Below are 27,653 nucleotides of genomic sequence, written 5' to 3' on the forward strand. Positions count from 1 at the left end.
AATTTAACAGTTGTTTCCTACGCGTGTTCCGTACGCGTTAAGAATCGATTATATTTCTAATTCATTCCTGATTATTCATCCTTAAGATGATCGAAATCTACAATATTTGGAATTTTATTTGAAATTATTTTCAATTTTCACAGTTCGATTTGACAGACCTAACATACCTTTTGTAAAATATTAAAGTAAAAAGTCTGTGCTCTTAATTAAACTGAATAACTTTCAATCATCATAATTTTTATGTACTTTTCTTGTTTTGATGTCTCTTTCTTCGGCAAGATCACATTGTTTATTTATGTATAATACAGACAATAGATATTTAAATACATTTTGTATACTGAAAGCGAAAACTTTTTATTAACTGATCATGCACTGTCATAAGTTTAAATGCGAATGAGTTTTCCAGTAGATACAGAATACTCTATCGAATACTCTGTCAGAAAAAATCACTTATAGAACCGGCAGCAAATCTCGTTAAAGTATTTTTAAAGGGACTCCAATGAGGTTGTTTTATTTTTTACATGACAGGTCTGGAAATAATCTAAATTAATTTGTTAATCTAAAAAAAAAATTCTGGTAAAAGTACATATAAGTCTTCAGACAGAACAAGCTCTGTAACCATAAATCGGTAAATTCTAGAAATAATAACAATATAAATGTAGCCGAACATGAATTTATTAAACTACAATGTAATTAAATTGTGCTTATCAGGAATTTAAGCGTCTTCTTAGATCAACTGAAAAACAGTTTAAAACACAAACGAGGGTCTCCTGAGTTCAAAATTCAGGGCGCGAAACATGATTTCTGTAAAGAATGACTGAAAGCCAATTATACAAGACAGTGTTTTTGTCTCAAGTAATAAAGTGATTACTATAGCAAATATCACTTGTCATTTGTTAAAAAAAAGTCAGCTGCGTCCACAGCTTGATCAATGTTTGAACATGATACAGAATTAATCTATGCTAGTTGCAATTCAGCATTATAACCAGTGATAACAAAGGTCGTATTCTTTATGTATTATATGTTATGTTTTTCAACAATAAAACCATACAATAATTATTTAGGGAGGTTTTGTTTAGGGGGTCGGGTTTGTGACACCTGACCTCTAAAGATGTAACGTGTAGTTTGGATACGTGTATCTGCACGTACAAGATCACAGTACTTCTGTAATAAAACTCAATAGATTGTTACATTGCAAAACATGCATTTGAAAAATGATATTCTATTTCAATACATACACTAGAAAATTGTTTATATTGGGATTCGCTTGTCACCAGTGAGCTCAAATTTCTTTGATGAATGGACGGGAGACGATCCCGCAATATCGAGCGGAAAAAGAAAATAGTCTTAAAAATTTTATCGAGTGAAAAAAAAACTTTAGTGTCAATCTTATTTTATTTGTGAATTGAGATATACAATATTTCGTTTATTTCAGTTTTGTGTGGAAAACAAACAAATCGTAGGCTCGTGAATGAAGATAATAGTCCTGGGTTTTAGTTATATGCGCTAAACTTGTTGACTTTCTGCCACTCGAGTTGCCCACCTGGCAAATTTGAAAACACTCTGTGAAATCTCTAACCAATAGTCAACAGGCGGATTTAAGTCTCACAGGTGTTGAAATGTTCATTTAATAAAGGGGTATACTCGTTTCATTTAAAACTGAAAATCCCACCATTTACTAGTATTAAAATTTATTCTTCGGCCACCATGTGTTTTCAGCGTTGTTTTTCGTTATTTTTTAAGAATAAAAGATCACCGGGCGCTATTTAAATATCTAACAGATTTGAGCATGAATTATTTATTTTTAGTCTGTTTACATTTTCTTTTCAGATATCAAATTAACAAAGTTACTCTTGGTTTTGTTAAACTTTAAATAGGGGTTACTTTATTAACCAACCTTTTCTGTGAAAGCTAATGGTTTTCCCATTAGAATATAACTCCTTTTTGTCGAATTAAACAGTTGAGTAGTTTTGGATGGGAAGGATAATTTGACTTTTTTTTAAAGACTTGAGATGAGATATTTATCTCTTGACTACCAACACGAGACAAAGTTTTTGACACAACGTACGGAAGGATAGCTTATCACAGACAAACGGAATGATAGCTAATCTACTATTTTGTAGATGACAAACAATTAACACAGTGGCGCGTTTTGTTTAAAAAATAACTGCGAAAAATACGCAAAAAAGATTTTTATCTAAGTCTCGATAAGTGATTGGAATTTAGTTAACTGCATGTGGCCAGATGAAGATTAAGCGTTCATCGGCGGTTCTCGTGTAATAATGTGAGATTTCAGACTTTTGTCAGTGCCGGAGTTGATGTATATAAATGATTGATTCGTAGATGTTCAAGTTAAACATCAAGATAAGTTAATAAACATGCTGGATTTATATCGCTCTTAAACTTCGTTTTGTTTCAACGCAAAGCAAGAAGCTTCTGGTGTAAAGCTAAATCAAGGGGAAAACATAAAACGCTCTTTCGAGAGCTTTACGAATTATTCTCCGCCTATAAATACAATTTAGAATTGTTCGTTTTATTTCACTCATGGTCAAAGTGGATTCTCTTTCATTGAGAATGTTTTATTTATTTTTCAATGAAACAATATAACTTTACGTTAAAGGGGCTATTTATTATTTGCGGATTTTAGAGAAATGGTTATATAGCGGTGGTTAAACGTGCCTTTGCATATTTTATATTATTATAAGGCAAGGCATACCAGGTGTGGGAAAAATGTAACTAGTCTTGAAAAAAAATATTGGATTTGCCTCATTCATGATATTTGTTGTTTAAGATGTAAAATTGCACGTGATATTAGTGTTATATAATCATACGTTTTCTCGAGCACGCGGTATAACTTAGATATGAAACAGAAGGATTCACATTTTATAGATTGATTAAAAGTTTAAAATGAATGCGATTGAAAGTTTTGATTTAGGTGTGATTTAACCAAAATGTTATCATTTTGTCTTGAAAATCCAGCTAATAAAAGAAATCGATTAAACAAATGGATGTGTCATTTGATTCGGATTTGCGACCTGGATAAATTTAAGTGAGAGAATATTTATACATCTTGACCAAAATCCTTTAAATTCTCACTCAAGTGCTTTTTGGATAAACATGTGGATTTTTAAGGCCCCCATAGGCCTTTCGGATATTTACGTTGTTGTGATATGTTATTTATTAACTATTACGCACGTTGACGGAGGAAAGAAAAATAAAGGGAAAAAGTCCGAGGTAGAGTCAACGGAGGCAATGGAACGATTATCACGTGTGTTCGGGATCGAACATGCACCGGAACACAATGTTCACTCAACGCCCCCTCAGTTTATGTTGGAACTTTTTAATGATATCACCGACTCTGGCGGTTTAATAAAAAAAGATGGTCCGTATAATGCATCAACAATAGTCAGCTTCCCAGACAGAGGTAAGAAAATCATATAATATAATTGCGTAGCGTAATTGACTCGAACCCATACATTTATCATCTTGAATGGTTTTAAGTTTGCATTAAATATATCTTTAAAATAATATCTTTTTGTTACGATAAAATCAATGTTAGTAGAAGCTCAAATTTATGTTCATTTTAAAACTTCAGAATTTAACTTCGTATGGGAGGAATCTCATTTTATTCCTGTCCCACATAGTGACGATCTTGTGACAGGAATTATGGCACACACGTAGACACGTGTACAGATAAAACTGTAGGAAAACATATATTTAGTTCCCTAATAAAGTAAAGTCAATTTTAAATCGCACATATGGTTCAGTCCGGTGGCGAGGGTAAACAAACCAAACACACAACAAGTAGAAGCTTTGATCTTTGTTTTTGTAATTGTGAATGAATGAAATAAACATGAATTGTTAGGACACATAAATTATTGATATAAAGGTCATGCCAAAAAAATGTTCATTATCTAATTACAAAAAACGGATATATGATTAACTCACTTTAATATAACTAAAAGAAAATACACTGTCATTCTCAACAAAATAAATATTTTCAGATAATATCATGCTTTCAGAAAAAAAACATTTGTAATAGTTCATGTTTTACTGAATGAACGTTAAAATTTATCACGATACAAAACCTATGTATACGTCATACTTGTAATAATGTACATTAATCTTAGAGCCGTGTTAGATAAAATATCTAACGTTTTTGACTAGATATGTCCCTATCTGTTTTACGGTTTTGTCTAGATATGACCATAACTATAATACAGCGTGTGTTCTACGTGCGCACGTGTGTAGTCATTAACAAGCTTGCTCCTAATAATATTATACTATAAATATAAAGTCTAGAAATAATAAAAATAGAGCAATAATGAAGATAGTGTCAATATGAATACTCCTCGGGCATAATAGCACTGTCAATATTTAAGGCCTAGATTTTTTTCTTGCGGTCAAGTATAATGGGAAAAAAAAGACTATAGCAGGACGTCAGCACTCGTTTCCATTTTTCTCGTGCTATTTTATCTTTTTGCATTAATCATTGATGAGAGAAAGTTTCTATCTTTAAGGGGTAGATTTCTATCTTGAATGACACAAATATATTAATTTCAGTTATTCAGCATTAAAACCCGTCTTTTATGTTCACTGTGCGTACTCCGATGTCCAGCGAACTGAACAAAAAGTACAAAGAGACGGGTGATTAAAGAATCCGAAATTACAGGGTTATGAAGCAGGAGTTTTGACATTTGATTTTGAATCCCTACAGTTTTTTATTTGAACCTTTCTCATACCAATGTACACATTTTTGTGTGTCTAAAGTAAAGCGGTTGTCACACTAGTTAATATAGCGTATGGTACTATCGTTTGCGAGGGTATGATAAAAAATGGACGTACACTCGTATACGTAGATATACGTTATGAATACGCTAGGTATAAACTGGAACTGTACATGTGTAGACATTTTATAGACACGCTGCCATACTCAATGTACGTACCCATACGTATATCTAAACTTGTTCAATTTTATTCACTTTTCTCGCGCGTGTGAATTAGACGTTACGCAGACGCTCATAGTACGCTTGGCGAAAGCTGAAAACGCTTAAAACTGCCGCTTAAAATTTGTTACTCAATCGTCATGCTCGATTTTCATACCAATGTAGAAAGAGGGTCAGAACCATAACAAATATATAAATATATCTATTAATCTTAACAGTTGCTAAAATATACGGCGTGTCCTGACGAAAGGATGTCGGGGCAGAAAAAGAAAATTTTAATGAAGGGCTAGATCCGTCCTCAATGAGGAGACGTTTGATTCATTGAGGTACTGTTACCCTCAAGCAGGATCTTAGGAGGTTCTCTCGCAGTACCAGTTCTCTCAACTGGGGATTAGCTCATTCGTTTACAGCGGGACAAAGTCTTTCTTTTGTTGGCGTCTTAACAGTTCGACATTTAGGTTGGAAATGGACAGAAAACGAACGCTAGGGTAACGCTACTTTTAAAAACGTTGCTGATAAGTTTCACATACGCTACTCAAATGCTTGTATACATATGCTACTAATCACGCTGCTATACGTAATATACGCTGACGGTGACAAAACGTTAAGATACGTTTATATACGCGCGCAAACATTTCTTTCATTATTCGCCAATTTTACGCCACACAAACGCTATTCATACGCTATCCATAAGTTCATCATGGACAATCGTCCTACGCACAAACACAGTGTGTATGATAAATTCCATATGTAATTTACAGTTTTCTCTCATACCCTAAATAGTGTGACAGGGCATAAAAGCAGATTTGGAAAAAATAACCATTCCTTTATATACGCTATTTAAAATGTAAATAATGGTTTCTAAAATCTAAACTTAAAAAAATCATAATCATAGTAAGACAAACAGCTGATAAATGTATTGTATCGATACGTGTAAAATCAATCAATCAATTGGTGATTTAGCACAATAAAATATTTGCCGTTGTGCTTATTACGTACCGTACCGTATAATCGGTCATATTGTAGAGATATTAAAAGTAAAAAATGTTACGTATGTGAATTACATATAGTTATTACAAAGGTAACTAAGTTAACTGATTTTATCGAAATATTATTTCTGATTTTGATCCAGAATTACACCAATTTAGAGGTAGTTTTTGCCATAGTCTGGGGATTTTTCACACCAAATTGTAATGTATTGTTACTAAAATATTTCACTCTTAGTGCGTTGATGAAAGATACGAATTTTATTATCTACATTGGATCTGACAAATATTATTCCACTTCCAAAAAATAAATGAACCGTTAAGTGGAACGTATAAACTCTCAGTCTAATTCCATAAAATTTCCGAAGAATGTTGTTTGTAAAATTCATATTGCATTTTATACTTAGTAACAATACGCGAAACATCGCACTCAATTATCACTAAGACTCAATTACAGATGCAAGCTGGGATGCTGCTCTTTTCTCTCCGAACGCAAATGAGACATACATACAGTTTTTGAAGTTCGATAAGTAAAACCAACATCAGTTTCAATACAAAACATATCTAATATCCTAATACCCTGAATAGTCTTGTGGGTATCCTCAGAAATAAGTTAAATTGAATTTTCCTCCAAACAAACAATTATTTGAATATCTATGAATTTTATATATACGCTCTGTTACTCACTCCAGCAAACAGTCTTAAGTTTTCCAGTCCAAAGTCATTATGGTTTATCAAGATGACTGTTATAAAAATATATTTCTTGGAAGATTGACTAAACAAATATTATATTTTCTTGTTTTTCTGTCATTTAATGCATGAAATGAATCATGGTGCACGTAACGAAACAAAAATATATATTACTTTATTACAAATACAAAAACGATATACGATTAGTAGTATATAAATTTAAAAACGTATGAGCGGAATGCAGTTTAACATTTGAAATGATGTTAACAGATTGATACAATAAGCGAATTCACCGGTCGATTGAAACATTATGGTAAGACCACAGAGGACATTATGGTCCTTTAAGAGCTTCTGCCGCTGACTAGTTGTTAATATTATGATTTTTTATACTAAAAGTGTGTTAAGTAATAGAAAGAGCACCGAAACACGAGGCTATCTGATTTGTACGAGGGGGCGTAGCCCCCCGAGTATTAATCAGATTGCCGAGTGTTTTGGTGTTCTTTCTCTTTTGTATCATAGTCAAACATAAAAGCACGTTCCCTGTTGTCACAATATGAAACCCCGGCAAAAATGAACCAATGAACGAACATCTGAATATGACATTTCTGTCGCTTTCCCTTTCTCTGTCGTCACAATATGTAAACCCCAGCAAAAATGAGCCAATCAATGGGCATGCTCTGGAGTGCGGGTAACTAATACCCGCACTCCAGTTATCGCACTGTGCATGTATATGTATACGATTTAACCCTGACACATTTTCAACAGAAAGGTCTCCAAACTATGATACAATTACAGATAGCCAACTCTTATCTTGCTGGGACCGAAGGTATTCAGACTTTGTCAGCAGTATAAAACCTGGTCAAACTGCAAATCAGTGTCGTCTGCCCAATTTCTATACTGTTACTATCTCGATTTTTATATTTTGATATTAAAATCGCCGTTCTAAATTCAAAGCTAGACAAACCCATTACATAAATACAGCGGGTTAAGGGCTAATTGAAAGTAAAAGAAAAGAAAATGTATTCTGTCATTTCGTATGAATTCTTTGTTACAGTACATATGCATTTCCGCAAATTTCAGAGAATTAACGGTTGATTAGAATTTAATAGACTTCACATCTGTAAATGTTTACTTTACTTCAATTTCAGGCAATGTAAGCGCGTTCTTATGGTGTAAGGATAATGATCTATACTTCATTATGTCACATTCAAAAGTTCTTTCGCAACTTTATAACGCCTTCCTATCACTACATTAACGAACCAAACGACAAAATAATCATACATACTTACAGGTTTTAAGTACTTGCTAATCATGTGCTGTATCATAGCTTATAACACTTTTATGAAACATTATAATAAAGTTATTTCTTACGAAAAAGTTAAATCTAGGGTACCACATATATAGTCTCTTCAAATTGTTTGATAGTGAAGGGAACTAAATGAGCCGCGTCACAAAAAAAACGACAACATAATGGGTTTGCGACCAGCATGGATCCAGACCAGCATGCGCATCCGCGCAGTCTGATCAGGATCCATGCTGATCGCAAACCCATTATGTTGGTTTTGTCATGACGCGGCTCAAATGATTTCTATCACAAGTATATACTAATATGCTTTTAAAAAAAATGATTTGAATACATGGTGCAAACATTTACGATTTCATGCATTAAATTATTTTATAGTCACATTATATCTGCAAATGAATAAATTTGTTCTTCTTTAGAAAGAGCAAATATGGTTTTATAACGTTTAAATAATGGTTTTAGAGCATGTTAGACGAAGGTAGAAATCACATTAATTGAAATTATTTTTCACTATAGAAGCAAAATGTAAACTAAGTAGTATTTTGAATTCCATACGATATACAAAATTATCATAACTGTGCTAATTGCCGGAAAGCAACAGAAGCAAAAGATGGTCAAGGTAATTGGTCAATGAGTTAAGTTTTGGAAACTGTAGCAGAGCACCAATAGTAAAAGGCTATTAAGAAATAAAATTTAAACCATTTCTGATGAATTTTGGGCCCTTTAACAAGTAGATGTTTTACCAGTATTATTCCCAATGCTTTTGGATTTTTATACACATTCAATGACTTATAAAAGAAGTTGAAATGTTCACAACTGTTTGTTTAAAGAGTCACTTATAAACTAATTTTACTTACCGTAAACATTTAAAGGCATGATTATTTACACATTGTCTCTCTTTCCAAGTCATAACAAATCAAATTGATCTTTGTTAACCTAAACCAAGGCGAACAAACATTCCGGAACATAAAGTAAATTAACGTTTAATCTTATTTATAAAAATATTATTATCCAATGGGTATATTTTCCCATGGTATTTCAACATTGTCAAACATTTTCTCAAATTAAAAGTAGTAAAATATTTACATTTGCTCATGATTCTTTTGAAAACTACCAGAAATTGACACATACGATATTAACATTTTCTTAAGAAAGAATAGCAGACCTTGAAATAGATAAAGAAAAACGTCAAGGTAATAATTTTCTTTGTATCTCACTATACTGCATATAATCACACAATTTGCGATGTTTCTATTGCGTAGAAATGAAAATATCAATGATTAATTATTTCTCCAACTTAAAAATCACATCGCTTTTCCATATGTCTCATCCGTATCAAAATATAACAACAACAACAACAACTAATCCACACAAAAAGCGAAAACAAACACACAAAAAGGAAACAATCAACAACAACAACAACACACACAGAAATATATGAAATACTCGTACGATTTTTATATAAGGGGAAATCCTTTCATCTTGGCTTAAACGTATGTTTGATATCAATGTAACGACTAAAGCCTATCGACGATTGATAAGTACATTTTGCAGAGTCAGCAGTTTATATACATATATTGTACTCATATATCTTTAAACCTGACAGTAATTAAAAGTAACAGACACATACATAACAAGACAATTACCAAAGGTATCAACACTTACAAGGACAAAACGATACATCTACAAATATTCGAAATACATGTAATACGAATATCGATCATATAAAATTTACATTTTCATATTTATTTAAATGTTTAAGCCGACATGAATTTAAATATTTGACAGACATTGAATTGTGATGTCAAGTGGTATGCTTCATAGCTGACTTTTTATCAATCACAACTTTTCGGCCCATTCCGAAGATCTTGAAAATAATAGTAAGAATGCACCAACCGGATATGTCATTTTGTTTTTACCTAAGCAACAAATATCAAACATGTAAACAAATCATAAATTACTACTTGGCATTGTAGAATAATTTCATTTTATGAGTATTTAAGTATTAAAGTTGACTTATATGATTCTAAGAGATATTAAAGTAAATCAGGCATTGTTTATTTGCTGATTAATTTTAACAATCTGTGGAAGGGGTGATCTCTCAGAAACAATAAAACAACAAAACACATGAAATTGCAGACTCGGTTTGAGTCCGTGCATGAGTTGTAATAGAAAAGTGCAACATGCTTCACGCCCACAAACCTAAAGTACGAATGACACAGCTGTTGACGGTTTTTGACATCACTTAAGATAATTTTTTCCCGAAATATATATTTGAATACCTCTGTTACTTATGCCGGCTCGCCACGGCGAGCCGGTATTACGGTAGGATTTTACTGAGAAACAACCTAAAACTCCGAAGCCATCCAAAAATTTAATCGAAGCTTGGCTTCCAGCTTTCTACAAAATTTATCTATCAGGACTAGGATCCAAAATTATTTAGCCAATCAAATTTAATCTTACATAGCGTCAAAAAACCTTCAATTTTCACGCCATTTTTAAAAATCAGCAAGTATTGTTTTGAGCGCAAAGATATAATGATGATTAAAATGTTTGTCTTTATGAATTCTTTTTAATAAGTCATATTTACACTGACTTCTGATTTAGTGATTTCACCTGTTTTCTCTGTAGTAAGTTTTCGTTTGGTTAATTAACATAAGTGTACATCTGGTTCTGTGCATTTTTTATTTTTTTCCGGTCATTTTATCCTTTCCGGTATTTAGTGTATGTATTTACTAGCCGGGATCCGGGACGCCCGGGATCCGGGATCCTATAAGATATGGAGGAAAAACCTAATGAACTATATTTGTGTTGATTGTTGTCGTAATGAAAGGCCATTAAACGTTAATTTTTTTATTGTATATAATGAACGTTAAATTAATTTAACTTAAAATATAGATATATTTAGAGCTATTTATTAACAAACTAAAAATGCGGAAATCACAATACTTATAATTATATGCCTAATTAATTGGAAAAATCAAAGACTATCCTCTTGAATTGGCCAAATCCCGGGATCCCTATATGTTTTAAAACGATCCCAGCTTTTCTGAAAACTATATACTTGAACTGGCCAATCCGTGAGATCTATTTACATTTTAATACGATCCCGGCTTTTCTGAAAACTATATTCTTGAACTGGTCAATTCCCGGGATCCCTATATGTTTTAATAGGATCCCGGCTTATCTGAAAAACATCTTCTTAGACTGGTCAATTTCCGGGATCCCTATATTTTTGAATAGGATCCCGGCTTTTCTGGCTGAATTGATTGACAACTTGTGTTACTTTAGGACTTGTGCCTCTTATTCCAATACTAAATAAAATACATGTATTACAACTTAATTTTGTATAAAGAGACATCTTTATGAAATCTACCTATCTAACATTTTGTGGTCAAGGTCAACAGGCCATATAGTAAACCATATAGTAAATGTGCATAGACATAGGTTCTTCATTCTATCTGTTTACATGCACCTTCATATATACTCATACTCATCTTGGTTAAACTGAGAGGACTTTATCTGTCACTTTCAGTCAATGAGTTTAAGATTTTGAATTTACTGGCCCGAATTCCAGTTTTGAATTTATTCTACTAAATAATTAACAAAATTTTCTTAAATTTACACTGGCCTGAACTTATATACACTGGCCATCGGGCACCGGGCCAGTGTTGACTTTACTTTTATTTTGATGTTCGCTGAAGTCTCTTCAGCTAACAGAACTGTCATTTTTACATTTAAACACACCACTTGAAAAAAAATTACGAAGCGAGTCGCTACTAGCTTTTTTAAAAGCTAACCTTGTCATTTAAAAGTTACATTTTGCTTAATAAATGACACGTGGTAGAGCTTCTAGTTTCCGAGACGGTACTGGAAATTCGCGAAGTGTTCCGAATGGCCTTTTATATGGATATAACATAAAATGTTACTATTTAAGAGGAGAGAAAATTAATACAAAGTAACAAAAAATATAAACTAGAATACGTTTTTAACAGGAGTAGGAAAGAAGTTACGTTTCTTGGTTTAAAATGCTTTTATATTCCATCAATCACTTATCTGGGGCTTATCACTCAATGATTACTAAAATACTATCACGTGTCTAGTTGTTAAAACATTAACTGATACCAGCGTCTCTTAGACGAGCAGGATCAAAACAAAACACACGTGTAATTCGATTTCACTTATGATATCAGGAAATGTTTGATAAAGTATTCGTCAATTGACTCAAATGATGGGAAATCTTTCTATCGATTACGAATAAGCAAAGTAAACTGTACCGAAAGTATTTAATATCGTGTTGCTTCATCGAAGGAAATAATCACTTATGAAAAAGATATTCCTTCAATAATGAATACGCAAGTGTAACATCCATGTTTCTACTTTTGCCTTTCGTTTAGATGATGAAATAAAAAATCAAATTAGCCAATTTGTAGGCGTATTATTGTTACTATTAAAGAGCATTTTTATTGAATCGTTATCAAACTATAAGTGATCTAATAATATATAAAGAAGAGGCATTTAGTACACAGGATCAGCATAATTATTCATACTGAAATTTGAATATCCAAAACGACAAAGCGGACAATAAAAGCGTTAAGATACACAACTCCGAAGAATGCATCTTCATAAAACATGAAATAGATAGTAGCTTAAGTTAATTAAAAGTTTCGCACCGTGAGAATAGCATTAACGCATTAGCAGTGTAACGTGGAGCAATACACACACATTGCATGTTTGTACTCTATTATAATACCATGAAATAAACAAATGAAGTATGTCTAGGTGTAAGGCAAGAAGTGTTACTGAAAGACGAGACCATTACTTCATAAAAACTACCGACGAATGGATCTTGTTCTCAAAAATATAAGTGAAATTGAACACACATATGAAGTAAATGCTATTTAAACTTCAGTTCGTTTTAATGAAATGTTTATGATAATCATTTATTGTCTAGGTTATGCTCATTTTATGATTTAAAACGAGTATTTGATATATATAAATGTTCTTTGTTAGATTTATTATTTTAGAAAATAAAATATTGTCAATTTTGCATTGATAACGAAGCCAAATGATAACAAACTTCGTCAATATTATATTCAGCTGATCTTCTTGTAAAATACATGTATGTGCTCTTGACAAACCTGAAACTAATTGTGTTCTTAAAGGATGATCTACAACCGTTCGTCACAATCGAGGCAAAGTATTTCATTCTTATGTACATCGCACTATATAGTAAATTATGTATGTATACACCAAGGCCGAATCAGTACGAACAAATAACTAATAAATATACACTCGTCCGGATGATCCGGATTTGATTAATTTCTTTTATTATACGTCGTGATTTAAAGATATGTAACATACAAGACCCTAGCTGTTAGATATATCACATATGTCGTGTGATACGATCAACGTAATTTTTCGTGATGAAACACTGGAACTTGGGAGGTCAAAAGTCTAGTATAAGACATTTTTCATGTCTTTCATCGACGCTATGGTAAGAAAGCCGTGGTGAATAACATACAAATGTTTTTCTATATCTTAGCAATACTTCTCCCTGCATGGTCAGAAGGTGTATACTTCCCAGATGGTGCATGAGCAACGATCAATCGTTGACAAAGTATATCTAAATGTTCGTTGACTGATTCCCTTTGAATATTTTTTTCTAAGTTATGATAACATAATTTCTGAAATAACTATACAAAATATATTTTGGTTCATTTGACACTTTTTGAAGAAATTATAATAAGTCATTCACAGATCAAAGATAATTATTGAAACTTGAACACACGTCATAATTCAAAATATTTATCTTGTGCAATCTTAAATATACCAGACTAAATGTGTGTAAAACACTTTCTTTCAATTTCAATCTGTCCAAGTGAAAGTATATGAATATTATAAAAATGATTTTGATATCAACATATCAAAGTTTAAAGGTGTTGTGAAATTTCATGTATTTGCAAACTGACCTGGCTCTATGCTAGACACACATGCCTGCGTATAGCACTCAACCTGCATTCCTTTATGCCTGATTTGGAATAATCGATGTTTGAAATTACATGAAGTATCCGGTCAAAATGTTTAATTTCTTTTTGTTTCTATCTGTTATATTACTCTAAGATATCTTTATTCTTATTTCCAAAATTTTGCTGATTCATGTAAACTAGATGAAATAAGCAATACATTGTAGCTACACCTGAAGTAGTGCAAAGCATATCAAATAACACGAGCACCTCTTAAATACATAATAGGATGTATTAACTATTTCTCAGGTATAAGGCATGATTGAAATTGAATGTTATTTGATACACCTTTACTCCCTGGTCGTTAGAAAGCCAACTCGATCTGATCAATGTGCAGGTTTTGGCTACATTACGGGGTTACCTTTTTGTACACACACAATGTTAAGATGGGTTCTCATTATTTAGAAAGCATGCTTTCATTTGTTACCAAATGTCGACTGCCATTTAGCTGAAACTTAGATAATTGGTTTAAGGGTCCCTTTTGCCTTTTATGGAGACCTCCTTGACCTTTTATGGTAATCTAATGACAGTGTTTGTTAAAAGAAATTAATTTTACGTCGATGTCGTGCTGTGGCTGTCTAAGCGTTTTTACTTTGAAAAAAAAAAGTTAAAAAAAGTTGAACTGTTTTAAATAAATTATAAAGAACATTGGATAATACCGTCAGAAACATCTGTCTTCAGGCATTTTTTGCTATTTAGAGAAATGAAAATGAAAATTGTGTTATGTGTTCTTTGTCTTTGGTATAAAATACCATTGGCAAACAATACATTACTGTATATACAAAATAGTAAAGACTTAATTTTCTAATAATACCGTAAGAAATACTGAATATTTTTGTCATTCCATAGTCTTATATTGTAAGTAAAAGAAAGAAAACAAGCAAAAAGTCATGCATTGTCTATTTTTTCGTTACAAATCACAAGAGCTTGTCTTCAATAGGAGCAAACTCTGCATTATGGGCTTTAAAGAAATAAGAAAAAGAAACAAACTGCCGTCAATTCAATTTTAAAGTATCAACCGCAAATTATGATAAGAAACAAAGGAAGAATAAAAAATTATTGATTATTGGATGAAAACAAATTTATATTTTACAAACAGATCAATGTTCAAATGTCTTTTTATAATGATTAACTAGAACACACGGGCAGCAATATACCTTTTTGTTAAATCAAAATTTTATTCAAGTTTTGTTCCTTTAATTCCATTGTTTTTGTGGGGACAATCTTCTGTTTCTCTAAGCATTAACAAGTGTAAAGTGTTTGTTAACAATTTGTCAAGGAACGATACTTATCTTTATCAAATTACTCGCTAAACATTTTTCAAGTATGTGCGAAACGGCAAAAATATTTTCTTTTATTTCTCACTCTCCCCACCTAATAAAGTATGGATTTTCCTGTCGTCTTTATTTGATAGATTAGGATACATGCACAAGAATGTTAAGGATTTTTCAATAGTTTCAATTTCAAATTGAAAGTAAGTGATAAACGTTTCAGCGATATTTACTATTCAAAGATATCGCAAGCATAACGTTTATGGGAAGTAAATATCTTCAAAATATCATGTCAAGAAAATTGTTTAACATTTCATCTAAAAACAAAACAGCACTATTTAAGATATACAGTTCTGTAATCACGTGTACGGACTTAACAAATTAAGTTTTTCATAATCCCGAATTTTGCAAAACGTCACGGACAAGAAAAGACTCCCCCTTAACTAACACCTGGTTGTATACAGAAAGTGTCACAACTCCTCGTTCAATAATCCTTTCAGTCAAAGTAATGAATATGATTTCGTCCGTTATACGTTTGTATATGATGACCTTTTTCCAGGTAGGTTTGTCAAACTAAACTGTTACTCCACTTGTTTCAACATACAGACTGGTCCTTAAAACAATTGAGTGAATTAAGTAAAGAATGCATAGAAGATGAAGAAGGTAACTTTGTTAAATATAATCGAAATACTTTTTTCCCGGATACCCGGATATCTTTGTCAAATATCAATAAATTTTTTTCCCGAATAATTTATTTTGAAAACATGGCAAAATTAGAATTACCAGACAAATTTATGCCCGGCATTCAGTAATTCCAAAAGCAACACATCATTTTCAAAACGATTAATATTTTCACACTATTTTTCAGCAACGCAGCCTACACAATAAAAAGAAATACGATTTTATTATATTCTATAAATTTGTTAAATAAAGAGTACCACCTGCGTGTATCGGATCTTATCTGTTTTTCTTTTCTTTTTTATTTGAAATTTATATTGCCTAATTCTAATTACGCTACTCAAGATATGACTTTGAATAATATATGATGATAAAATATATCTTCAAACCAGTATCATGTCCACTTGTGAACATGTCAATAAACAGAATAGGAACACTCTCAAAGGCGGCACTAAGTATCCCACGGATTTAAACACTTATCTTTTCTCTGTAAATATGTGGCGTAATGCATTGATGGGATTATTAAATGCAATGATTGGATTATTGTAATACACAAACAAAAGTGTCAGAATTGTTGACATCCACTTTTATAAATGAACTTTTCACGTTTTTAAAATAAGCCCAATATTATTAGTACGGTTATTACCAAGTGTAAATAATTAATGAAAGACTTTCGGCCCACCTGACATGACTAGACTATGGTTTCAAGGATCATCGGGAGATGCCATCTGTTGGTTCTTTTCTCGAGACGAGTGTGAAATAGAATAAGTTACGTGCTTATACTTAAGTAACAGGTGACTCCAATTTGCTTTAACATGAGAGAATGGTTTCTTTAACAGAGTTGTAAAATTTGATGCGCATAAAGTATTAGAGCATTTGGCAACATTAGACAACTACTTGGTGACAGTGTTATTAGAGAAGAAGGCGAAGACATTTAGAAATCTATCTGACCTTAATTCTAAGTGTGCTATATTTTACGACATTTAGATTTGCTACTGAATATTAAAGGATGCATAAAGCAAACCATTTGATATGATTACATAGTGCTATAAAATTGCCCAGTTTGAGGACATTGAACAATTATAAACGTGTATGCAATTGACAGACGCTCTCTTATTTTGCTCTGTAAATTCATTCAATGTAACACCCTGCCTGCATTTCCAGAGGTTTGGATAAAGATCTAAATACGTGGTAGAAAAATGTCAATGGTAGGCTATTGTCACATTAGATATCATACGTAGTACTAAAATCAAGAGGCAGAGCAATTGGTCTTCTGATATTAAATAACCTTTTTATCATTTATATCAGACACAGTTATTCATTGGTGTAATGATACTATGATAAACCAGCAAAACAAAACAATATGGATATCATATGTACATATAATGTCCTGGTATAGAACAAATCAAGTATTGCATAAAGCATTTGTATAGTTTTCTTTCGATACGTTACATCATCCAAAGAAAAACAATGAGTAAGCTATATAGACTGATAAACGAAGAGTGCTTTTAAACAATTATCGCCGACCTTTTACGTCAAATCAAATTATTTATGATTAAGAAAAAGGGCGTGTACTTTGATTTTATTTGACAGACATTGTTCGTTATCAGAGTGACACATTCAATGAAAACAATACCACTGATTGCCATCTGGGAGTTAACAAAAGAATTACTAAATATGGTTTAACATATCAATAAAGGAAAGGAACAAAGTTTGCTTCCTGTCTCACCCGTTTACCGTGACGTAGGTGAAGTGGGTAAAATCATATTGACCTGTTGTGTTCTGGTGAAAAGATTGAGGGTTTTCAGATCAGCGATAAATCAAATGTCGTCCGATGTCTAAACTTTCCACCCGATGCGCCCTCACAGATAATTAGCGGAGCAAGTAAACATTTACAAATAATTGCGGCTTGAAAAGCGGAAAACATTTCGTCAGTTCATAACTATCACAATATAAACCGTAAAGACAGACTTTTAAAAGCAAACATTTGGGTACACATTACAAAAAAAAAGAACCCAACAAAAAACAAAGAAATAAAAGTACAGTGTCATCAAATAAATCTTTGCATTCAGTTATTTATCGAAATCAAAGAGAAAGTACAGTAGCCCAAGTAATGATTTGGTAGGATTTAAAAGAGTAACCACTTGATGTCACAAAAATCCGCGGGCGTGGCTATCATTTAATTTTAATTTTTCGACACACCTGATATTTAAGCTCTTTAAAGGTATTAAATAATTTTAAACAATCCTAATTATGTTGAAATAAATGGTTATTGCATCATGGTATTACATGTAGTGGTTTAAATGAGAAACTATGAAACTTCGCCAAAGACCATGACTAGGGAAATACAAATAATCGCCAAGGAGAATTCAAGGAGACTAAAGCTTTTCCAGAATGTTAAAGATTCAAATTGTCTATCTATCTATATAAATATATCTGACATCATGTACGTTTCATGTCTCAGAAGAAAATTTAAATCAAACGCAATGCCTGCTTTTCTTTTAATATTTATTGTACACAATTTCCAGCAAGTGTTAAAGCAATGCTTAATACTGTATGAATATAAAGCGAGTCAAAAACAATTTAAATCATAATACATAAGATTTTCATGGAGCACGTTATATATTCTAAACAAATACCAGATGCAATTTTCATTTCGATTTTAGAATATATTATCACGAATGCAAATGAAATAAATGCACTATGTGTCTGCAAAAAGAGACAAATTATGGCGTGATATTGGAACAACCATCACTTGCGCCAATATTGAGTACTTATGCTCTGCACCTAATAGAGAAAAGATAATTAGTCATTGTTCTATCAGAACAAAATACTTCAACCAGGTTAAATGCGTAAATGAAAAAGACCCGTGCGAAATTAAATTCAATTTTGTTAATGTTTATGTACTTTGAACGCTAACACCTGGTCAAAAACAATATCTTCCCCGCCATGCAAAGTAATGTTCTTGATCCATAATCAATTAAAATGACAATATCAATCGCGCTAAAAGCATGTAAAGTATTTATCAATCGATTTAACTAGTATCAAACTTGGTACGAAAAGCTATATGAAAACACGAATTCTTTGATAAAGCAGTCAACAGATTAGGGAATAAAGCCATAATCAGATCCATATATCATCTCTTCAAAAAGAAAAAAGCAGATATTCGTCTTAAGGGGTATATCCGTATTAATAAGTTGATATCATAACCGACATGAATTACACACATATACGTTAATAATATAATTCGATAATAAAATCCTTTCACATCCAAAGTAATCGAATCGGAAAACACTTGAACCTAGCATCTATTTGAAAGCTATTAACTTGTTTTTCCAAGATTACTATGAGAATACATTCCCATACAAGGAACAGGTATTAATGTACGGCTATATCACATTTATGTGCTGACAATACCCATATAAAATCATATTACAGAATGTATTGACTTATTTACATAACGTCTTCTCATTAAAATTGTTGAAGTGTCCTTAAAACACCTAGAAGTAGCTTCGCTCACGTGTGGAATAAAAAGCTCAGCCCGATTATAGATGGGATTACTACAGACAAGTGAGAATTTAAACCTTTATGGAAATGTTAAAATATATGGGGCAACTACCGGTATATTATTTAAAAGAACAGAGAACAAACGCACCAAGTACTTTTGACACAGTCATTCTAAAGTCATATAACGAATTGCTTTGTAATGCTTACGATTTAAAATGTTTCGTACAATTTTACTTCATTCACAAATTTGTCTTACTGTTATCTTTCATTTTAAATGTTTTCCTTTAAAGGATATATAACTTTTTTTCTTGTGTAAATGATAGGGCTCTTATGAAGCTAAAACATTCAAATTTAAACGTTACAAACAGACCGACACGAAATATATCTGGAACAATTTCTTGAAGGTTTAGCATACATTAAAATAAGTATATGTATCTGATTTGATAACTAAGATATTTCGACGCTTAGTTCAGTAATTATATCTGAAATATAAAAAAGTGTAGGTGTTTGTAGTAAAAGTACAGTAAAAAAATCCATGTATCTATTTATGTGATGCGTCATTTACCATGATTCATTCTAAAAAGACATGTTCCAGAATTAAGATCTTAAACAGTGCTGAATGGTGTGCCATTAATAACAGACAATGCTTTTATATGGCCCAACGGGACACTTTATACAGTAATAACGAGTAGATTAGGAAAGCCAGAATGTGTTTAAATGTCTGCAAATTTTGCAGGGATAGTTCCTAACAAGCAGAAACACTATTTTCGTTATTATCATACACGTACTGTATGTCATTCTTGAATTAGCTTGAAACTCAATTTTTACGATTTCGATGTATCTATATAGTAAATCTCTTATTATTACTGCAAAGTTTTAGTAATACCTTCCAGATATGTAAGGTCTCGACAAATAAACAGTCAGAATTTTTATTCAACGGTTGGTACAAAAATTCTCTTACCGTTTATTTGCGTATTGTACATAATTTAAAATATATAATATGCAACAATAATTCCTGTTGTTAAGTTTGTTTGTACAGGGGGATTACCTTGGAAAACCCCACATTTTCCGAGTTCCGAATAGTATCTATATAGTAAATCCTCTTATTATTACTAGCAAAGTTTTAGTAATACCTTCACAAGATATGTAAGGTCTTCCGACAAAATGAAACAGAACAGAAATTTTATTCAAGACTTGTACGTGAAATATCATCTTACCGTTTATTTGCGTTAATTAATGTAGATCTACTTAATATTGTATTACATAAATTTATAAAATATATAAATATGTAACAATAATCCAGTAAACAATTCTGAGAAAAGAGAGGAAACAATATGCAGGGTTCTTGCCTAGAAGATTATGCAATATTTATTGTAATGATTTATATTAGCAAGGATATTAAAACTAAATTAAAGATTTTAATATTTTTGTCTAGGCGCATAAGTCAAATTTTCATATTTTAAAATTCATTCTTTTTTTTGTTTGTTTTTATATTTTTGTGTAAGTATTTCAATAATACTTGAATCGGCTTATTATTTACAGCATCAAATAAAAATGGTAGATTTCATACTTCAAATCAACATTTCGACTAAATTTCTGAAATATTAACGAAATAAATCGGAGTATTCCGACTAAATGTCATATTTTTTATAAGCAGAAAAGTTTATAGTGGTATCATTAATGACTGCCGGATTTCACATTAGGCCTTGTTTATCTTATAGGCCGTTTTCCAAAAGACGATAATACAAACCGCAATTTTCCAAATAATTTCAGAATTAATGTTTTTATCTACTGTTTTTTCGTCTATTTTCAGCTTATAATAAAGAAATGCACTTCTATTACAACGTTACAACGCATTCCAATGATCATTTATTAGAGTCAGAGTTTCATTTATTTCGGATGACACCAAAGTCGAACCACACTCGTCACTCATTGCCACATTCTCGTCTTTCACATTTAATTCAGGTAAGTTTTTTTTTTATTATATTTCTCCTCACATAAATGATAATTATCAAATTTGATTCACATGCGTCAAGTACCATGGAACCTGATAAAAGCGCCAGGATTTTGATAAAAAGATCCATTTTATGCTGTCAGTAATTTGCATATTTCTGTAGTGAAATGAAATGTTTTGCTGTTTTAGATAAATAATTGCAATTGATTGAAGCAAGCAAGGAATAATCTAAATATATCCGTAAAATCCTGTATTTTGAAAATCTGCCGATCTTACACAATTTGGCTTCTACTCTTCAAAGAAATGCTACGTTTGATCGAATCCGTAAACAGTTAAGCAAAACTGCAAGTACATTTTAACGTCAGGAATGGGTATCTATTTAGCAAAATTGGTTGCTTGGACACTACCAAGATGATATCAATGTTTAGTCTTTTTTGTTCTGTTTATAAACGTTTACAGTATATATGATAGAAAACTTTCTAATTTGTTTTTTCATGTATCTTTTTTTCCAGATAAAAGTTTATCAAGTTTTAGATCCTAATAATATGTATTCCGATAATGGTCGGTTGTTACTAGATCATAAAAGAGTACGGACGCATGATAGAGGATGGGTTATATTCAATGTCACACGTGCAGTGAGAGATTGGGCAAGTGGCAAATTAAAAAATAACGGTATATATATATTGTTTTATTGTTTGCAGTATTGAGTTATTTAACATTTCTGACACTCGACGCCGTTGTAATTGCCTAGAAATTATGGTATCATTGACTAAGAATTAAATTTATATATCTTGTTATGTTTTTCTTTTACGAAATGCTATATTTTCTATTGATAGCTTCGATAACTTATGCGCGTGTAATATACTACTAAATGTACCAGTTTTATAATAAAACAGGAAGATATAAACTTTTATAGTTCTTGTATTTACTATTTTCAAATAAGAATGACTACGATCTTAAAAGGCAAAAGCTATTTAACAATACTAAAATCATTTTTTTTTATAATTATTTAAGGATTTTTAGTAATATCTGAGACTATTCAAGGAGATGAATTGGGCCAGGATGAAGTTAGATTTGCTCAACGTAAAGCCCATCACGATACAAAACAACCAATACTTGTTGTTTATACAAATGATGGCAGACATAGAAAACCGCACTATATATCACCTCAAGATCAAGGTACGTATTATAAAGCGCTTCGACTTATAACTGAGCAAATATGACATTTTCTTCTGAAAATTTATAAATTTGAAGAAAAATTAGAGTAAATCACTAAGTTTTTTGTAGTATATTGGTTGGCATTTTATTCGTTAAAACATTGGCGGTTTTTTGATTGACTTCACTTTTCAAATTTTCCATTTAACGTTTACAACATTAAAAGCATTTAGATCCTAATTTCAAAATACAAACTATATAAATTCTTTAATATGACCGTATTAACCTTTCCTACCTCACAAACAACTACATATATTTTGTCAGTTATTGCTTCTGCAAAATTATTACCACTATCATTTGTATCAAAGATTCATGGCGCATGCTTTATTCGACGCAATATTGTATTAATATGATAACATTAATGGTAAAAAATGTAATACACTAGAACAAACTAAGTCCTACATAATTATCAAGTTATCATTGCAAATATTTCATTAACAGCATCCACGCTGAATCAATTTCGTACGTATGTGCAGCGGCCTACCTAAGTTTTAGCAACTAATGTATTGCAAGAATTATGTTCCTGGGATTTTCTTAGACGTGATGAATTAGGAGCGACAGTATTAAAATTCAAATTTTGGTGAAAACAACTAATTCAAAGGATTCGGAATATGATAACTAATAATAGTATACCGGTATCTAGTTATATAGTAATGAACTTAATGCACACTGTGTAATCGCTCGTATCACGTGACTCAATGATAGTTCATGTAAAACGCTTATCCTAAAAAGAGTTTTCGTTTTAATTATCCTTCCAATTTTTTTATCTGTAATTATATAAGACGGAGACTAAAAAAGTTATAGAAATGTGTCTATTGTGGAGGCATTCCTACATTAAACATAATTAGTTCAACATTTTCTCTGACTATCAGATCCATTTCACATAGACACTGCCCAAAGTTTCAATTAGCCCTGTCTAATATTTTCAAGGGGTTTAGAGAATTTTCAAGATTAATGAAAATCTTCCATAACATACCTGCTTGTTATTTTCGAACTAGGATAGACAAACCATTGTATTATTTGTCTAGGATGGAAGTGATGGCCTTATGGTGGGGATAAAATTATAGGTTTAAACAAGATTAGAGAGAATCTTGTTAATAAGTTTTAAAGGCGTGTTAATCTCGTCGGCGAGACCTTTTTATAGAAAAGACGCCGTTTAGATAGAGTTATACTTATGCTGGCAGTAAAAAATAAAAGATTTTCATCCAATATTTTTTTTATATTGGAGCCTGTTGAAATAAAATTTAACAATTGATTTTAAAATTGGAATAGTCTTTTGTTTATGATTATATATTTCAGTTTTGCGTCTACATTCTAAATTGTTTTTAATTAGTAAAACATGTATTATGTGGAAAACAGTTTTACTTGAAATAAAACATTATTAGCATATTTTTTTTCTTACCCCATTTAACTCATAAAATAAATACACCAAATCCGTACACTTAATGTTACTGTAAGATCTTGGGTAAAATATCGGTAAATGCTTTGAAAATGATAGGAAATAAAAAAACCAACAACAAAAAAACGCACAAGACGTTAAAGCATGCTTTCATTCAAAACAATAGAAGAAACAACATTTCCTGAACCAAAACATTGATATGGAAGTTTCATGAATTATTTGTTAAACAACCAATTCATTACAATATCAAGAAAGATTTATGCAATACCATCATATAAAGAATGCAAAACAATTCGATGAGTTGGTAATATGGTAAACAATTTTACTGAGAATATTTTCATTTTTTATTGTTTCAACATACGTCATACGGAATTGCGAGCGTTTGATGTTAAAAGTCCACGCCAATTCGTTTGCATTGCCATCAAAAGCCTTATTCAGATCATTAACTACCACTTTAAAGAAGTTGATTAAAGTCATCCTGTACCTCACCTTCTTTTCTAAATTCATAATGTTTAATGTCAAATGTGTGATTTGTTTGTTAAGCTTGCCCCCGCATTTTCGTTGTATAAATTAGGAACTTTATTAAAACAAGCTTTTTATTTTGTAAGTTATGATTGTTAATTTATCGATATATTAAATATTGGCCCATAGTTCCATGACGCTTTAAGAATAGTTTATTGAGCAAAGATGTCTTGTGTCAATGCGAAACCGATCAATGGAATTTCCGTTTCACTCACAACGCATTTGTTGAATCTATTTTCAGAGTATAAGGAGATAACACGTGATATCAAACGATTGGAGAAAAAATACCAGCGCAAGATGCGTTACAGATACGATAATGCCGGCCTTCAAGCGGCAATAAAGTTTTTGAATGAAAAGGACAGGGAAGAATATGGACATCCCTTTTTCACAAGGAAAACTAGTGTTAATAATAGTAGACGTAAAAGAAGTACTGAGTTAGATACAAATGTAAACAGTGTTAAAAGCAAAAGAAACAATCGCAAAGGTAAGAAAGGAAAACGGGACACTGAACGCCGTTTTAGTAAACATAGAAAGTCATGTAACAGGCGACAAATGTATGTTGACTTTGATGAAATAGGATGGGCGGGGTGGATCATCTCACCTAAAGGTTACAATGCTTATCATTGTAAAGGTGCGTGTCCTTTTCCACTTGGTCAAAGTCAGAGACCAACCAATCATGCGACAGTGCAAAGTATAGTTCACGCCCTTAGAGTAGGAAAAGGCGTCTCTACGCCTTGTTGCGTTCCTAATAAGCTTTATTCCATCAGTTTACTGTATTTTGACGATGCTGAAAACGTCATTTTGAAGCAATATGATGACATGGTTGCAGCCAGTTGCGGTTGTCACTGATAAGCGTGTTCAAGTGATAGAATAATCCTTAATAGTGCTGCTGAAATAAAGAATGTGCAAACAATAGGTCGCGAAAATCAATTAAATCGAAAGCGAGCACAGCTTATTTTCGCACCTGAGGTTAAATAGAAAACATTTAACCGTCTGTCGTGAATAGAAACTTGAACAAACCAAGGTGAAACACTTGTTCTTGGAATAACGTTTTGTCTTACAATGTCAAACATATTAAAATAATATGAAAATGTTAAGAACGCGAATAGTAGGTTTTCAGAAATGAAATGTTCGCAAGAGAATTATTTGGAATCCGTGAAAGAATGAGGTAACAATAAGGGTGCCAGTAATGATTTTCTAGTGTTATATTTAAAGCATTTTTGTTTTCATACACATGTGTCCATCAACGTGAACTTCGGCAAAGGCTCCGATAAATCGACTTTGTCAAAATATAGAAACATACAAAATAAAGTAGATTAAGATATGACATTTACAGTTCTGAACAGCAAATGACTCACAAGCAACAACTTTGAAACCTTCTTATAAGAAGCAGATTTACCTTTAATGCTTGCATAAATTTGGAATGATCTAATTAATTTCAATAAATTTAAACTGATCTAAAGGAGCGTGTGTTAAAACATGTTTAATACGAACGTTCATGAACGTTATTTTTTATGTATGTTTTGTTTATTTGTTGTTGATTGTAATTTCATGAAATAAAATATGAAATATGTATGTTGTTATATGATAATGTGGTATATCATTCGTCAAAGCATAAAGTCAAGAAAAGAAGTAACTTTGCTCCAGCAAACTTTCAGGTCCTTTACAATATACAGAACGGATACGATTTGTTTCGGTCTAACGAAGCTAAGGCATGGAGTTTTCTTATATCGTATAAAAGGCGACTTAAATTAAGAACGTACATTATTTATTTGTTTATTACTGCAGCACATTTTTACAAAGCGATAGTACAATAAAAAAAACCTATTGACGATGTTAATTCGAATGCCAAGGCGTCTCCTAAAATTGATTCTGATTGTCGGGCATAGTATTACCATATTAGTACCGAATATCCGCTGGATGTTGTTAGATTACACTGTTACACCATTTGCCTTTGTCACATGCTTGAATGGCTTTTTTTAGAGACGACTATGTGAGCCGCGTCACGACAAAACCAACATAATGGGTTTGCCACCAGCATAGATCCAGACCAGCCTGCGCATCCGCGCAGTCTGATCAGGATCCATGCTGTTCGCTTACCAACCCTATAACAAGTAGAGAAACTGATAGCGAACAGCATGGATCCTGACTGCGCGGATGCACAGGCTGGTCTGGATCCATGCTGGTCGCAAACCCACTATGCTGGTTTTGTCATGGCCAACTCATGGGTTCTTCGAGGTGTTCTGTATGAGCTTTACTCGTGATAAAAAGGGTCCTCTCATTCTTATCACGGTCTGTCCAACTAATGTTTCATAAAGGATTGATTTTCTTTGGTTTGAATCGATATTTCATTGAAGTATGCTAACTTACTGAACATTCAGTTTTGAAATACTGACACATACTTTCGTGATACTCCTATATGATGATACTATTAAATACTAAAATGTATATAGCAGCACAACAGTTGTTTATGTTGTGTGGAGGCCGTAAATATCGTTCTGTACATTCAATCAGAAGGTCGATCAGCACAACGTTATTGTTGTGTTGTGTTTGTAGTACTTGAAGTTCTTTATATTTGGCGTTTTTCCCAGTGGGTGGTTCCAGTATTCCTTAATTGAATACTGTATAATCAACCACAGGATATGTTGCCTGCTTTTTAAATGTGTCTTTGAACAGCTTATCTGTGACCCCTGACCTCCTTTCAAAATTCCATTTTATTAAGTTTCGCCAACTGTTTTCTCCTATCGGGCAAACGCAATTTTGTTTTACTTGGGGACCATACGCCGCTTTTCATGGAATGGCACAGACGTGTTACATTGAAAGTTCCATGATAAACACACAGGCAAAAGTATCGGACCTGGGAAGAAAAAATATGACCAGATTGATAAAAAAACCTGTGTTCATCTTAAAAGTGTAAAAAAAAATGTATATAATGACCCCCTTTAAAAATATACTATAAGTTAAGAGAAGGCCGGAAACTCCAGATTCGAGCCTACGAGCAAGGGATTCATTTCCCGGGCCGTTGTGAAAACAATTGGCCAGACAATTAAAAAAAACTTTTATCACTATTTCACGTTTATATAAAGCTTCAAAATGAGACCAAACCCCAAGTCTCTAGCCCTTAACCGTTCATGAAATATCTATCAGGAAACGAGC

The 27,653-nt window shown here is 32.1% G+C and overlaps 1 protein-coding gene across 1 annotated transcript; it reads left to right on the forward strand.

The window, feature by feature from the left end:
* Positions 1–1,368: 1,368 nt before the first annotated feature.
* On the forward strand, positions 1,369–26,070 carry LOC132734824 (bone morphogenetic protein 3-like). Its single transcript, XM_060721677.1, has 5 exons — positions 1,369–3,424; positions 21,221–21,372; positions 21,874–22,033; positions 22,376–22,540; positions 24,739–26,070. The coding sequence occupies exons 1-5, from the start codon at positions 3,118–3,120 to the stop codon at positions 25,344–25,346; spliced, it is 1,392 nt and encodes a 463-aa protein (XP_060577660.1). The 5' UTR covers positions 1,369–3,117; the 3' UTR covers positions 25,347–26,070.
* The last annotated feature ends 1,583 nt before the right edge of the window (positions 26,071–27,653 follow it).

Source organism: Ruditapes philippinarum, unplaced genomic scaffold, assembly GCF_026571515.1.
Source record: "Ruditapes philippinarum isolate M1 unplaced genomic scaffold, ASM2657151v2 ctg39_1_1_1_1, whole genome shotgun sequence".
Classification (NCBI taxonomy): domain Eukaryota; kingdom Metazoa; phylum Mollusca; class Bivalvia; order Venerida; family Veneridae; genus Ruditapes; species Ruditapes philippinarum.

What these genes read in the sequence shown, in the direction of transcription:
- LOC132734824 (XM_060721677.1), top strand. Translation starts at nt 3,118, where the DNA reads ATGTGGATTTTTAAGGCCCCCATAGGCCTTTCGGATATTTACGTTGTT. An exon ending in GTCTTTCACATTTAATTCAG is followed by an intron (nt 21,373 to 21,873) that starts GTAAGTTTTTTT and finishes CTTTTTTTCCAG; the next exon opens with ATAAAAGTTTATCAAGTTTT. An exon ending in TGGCAAATTAAAAAATAACG is followed by an intron (nt 22,034 to 22,375) that starts GTATATATATAT and finishes TAATTATTTAAG; the next exon opens with GATTTTTAGTAATATCTGAG.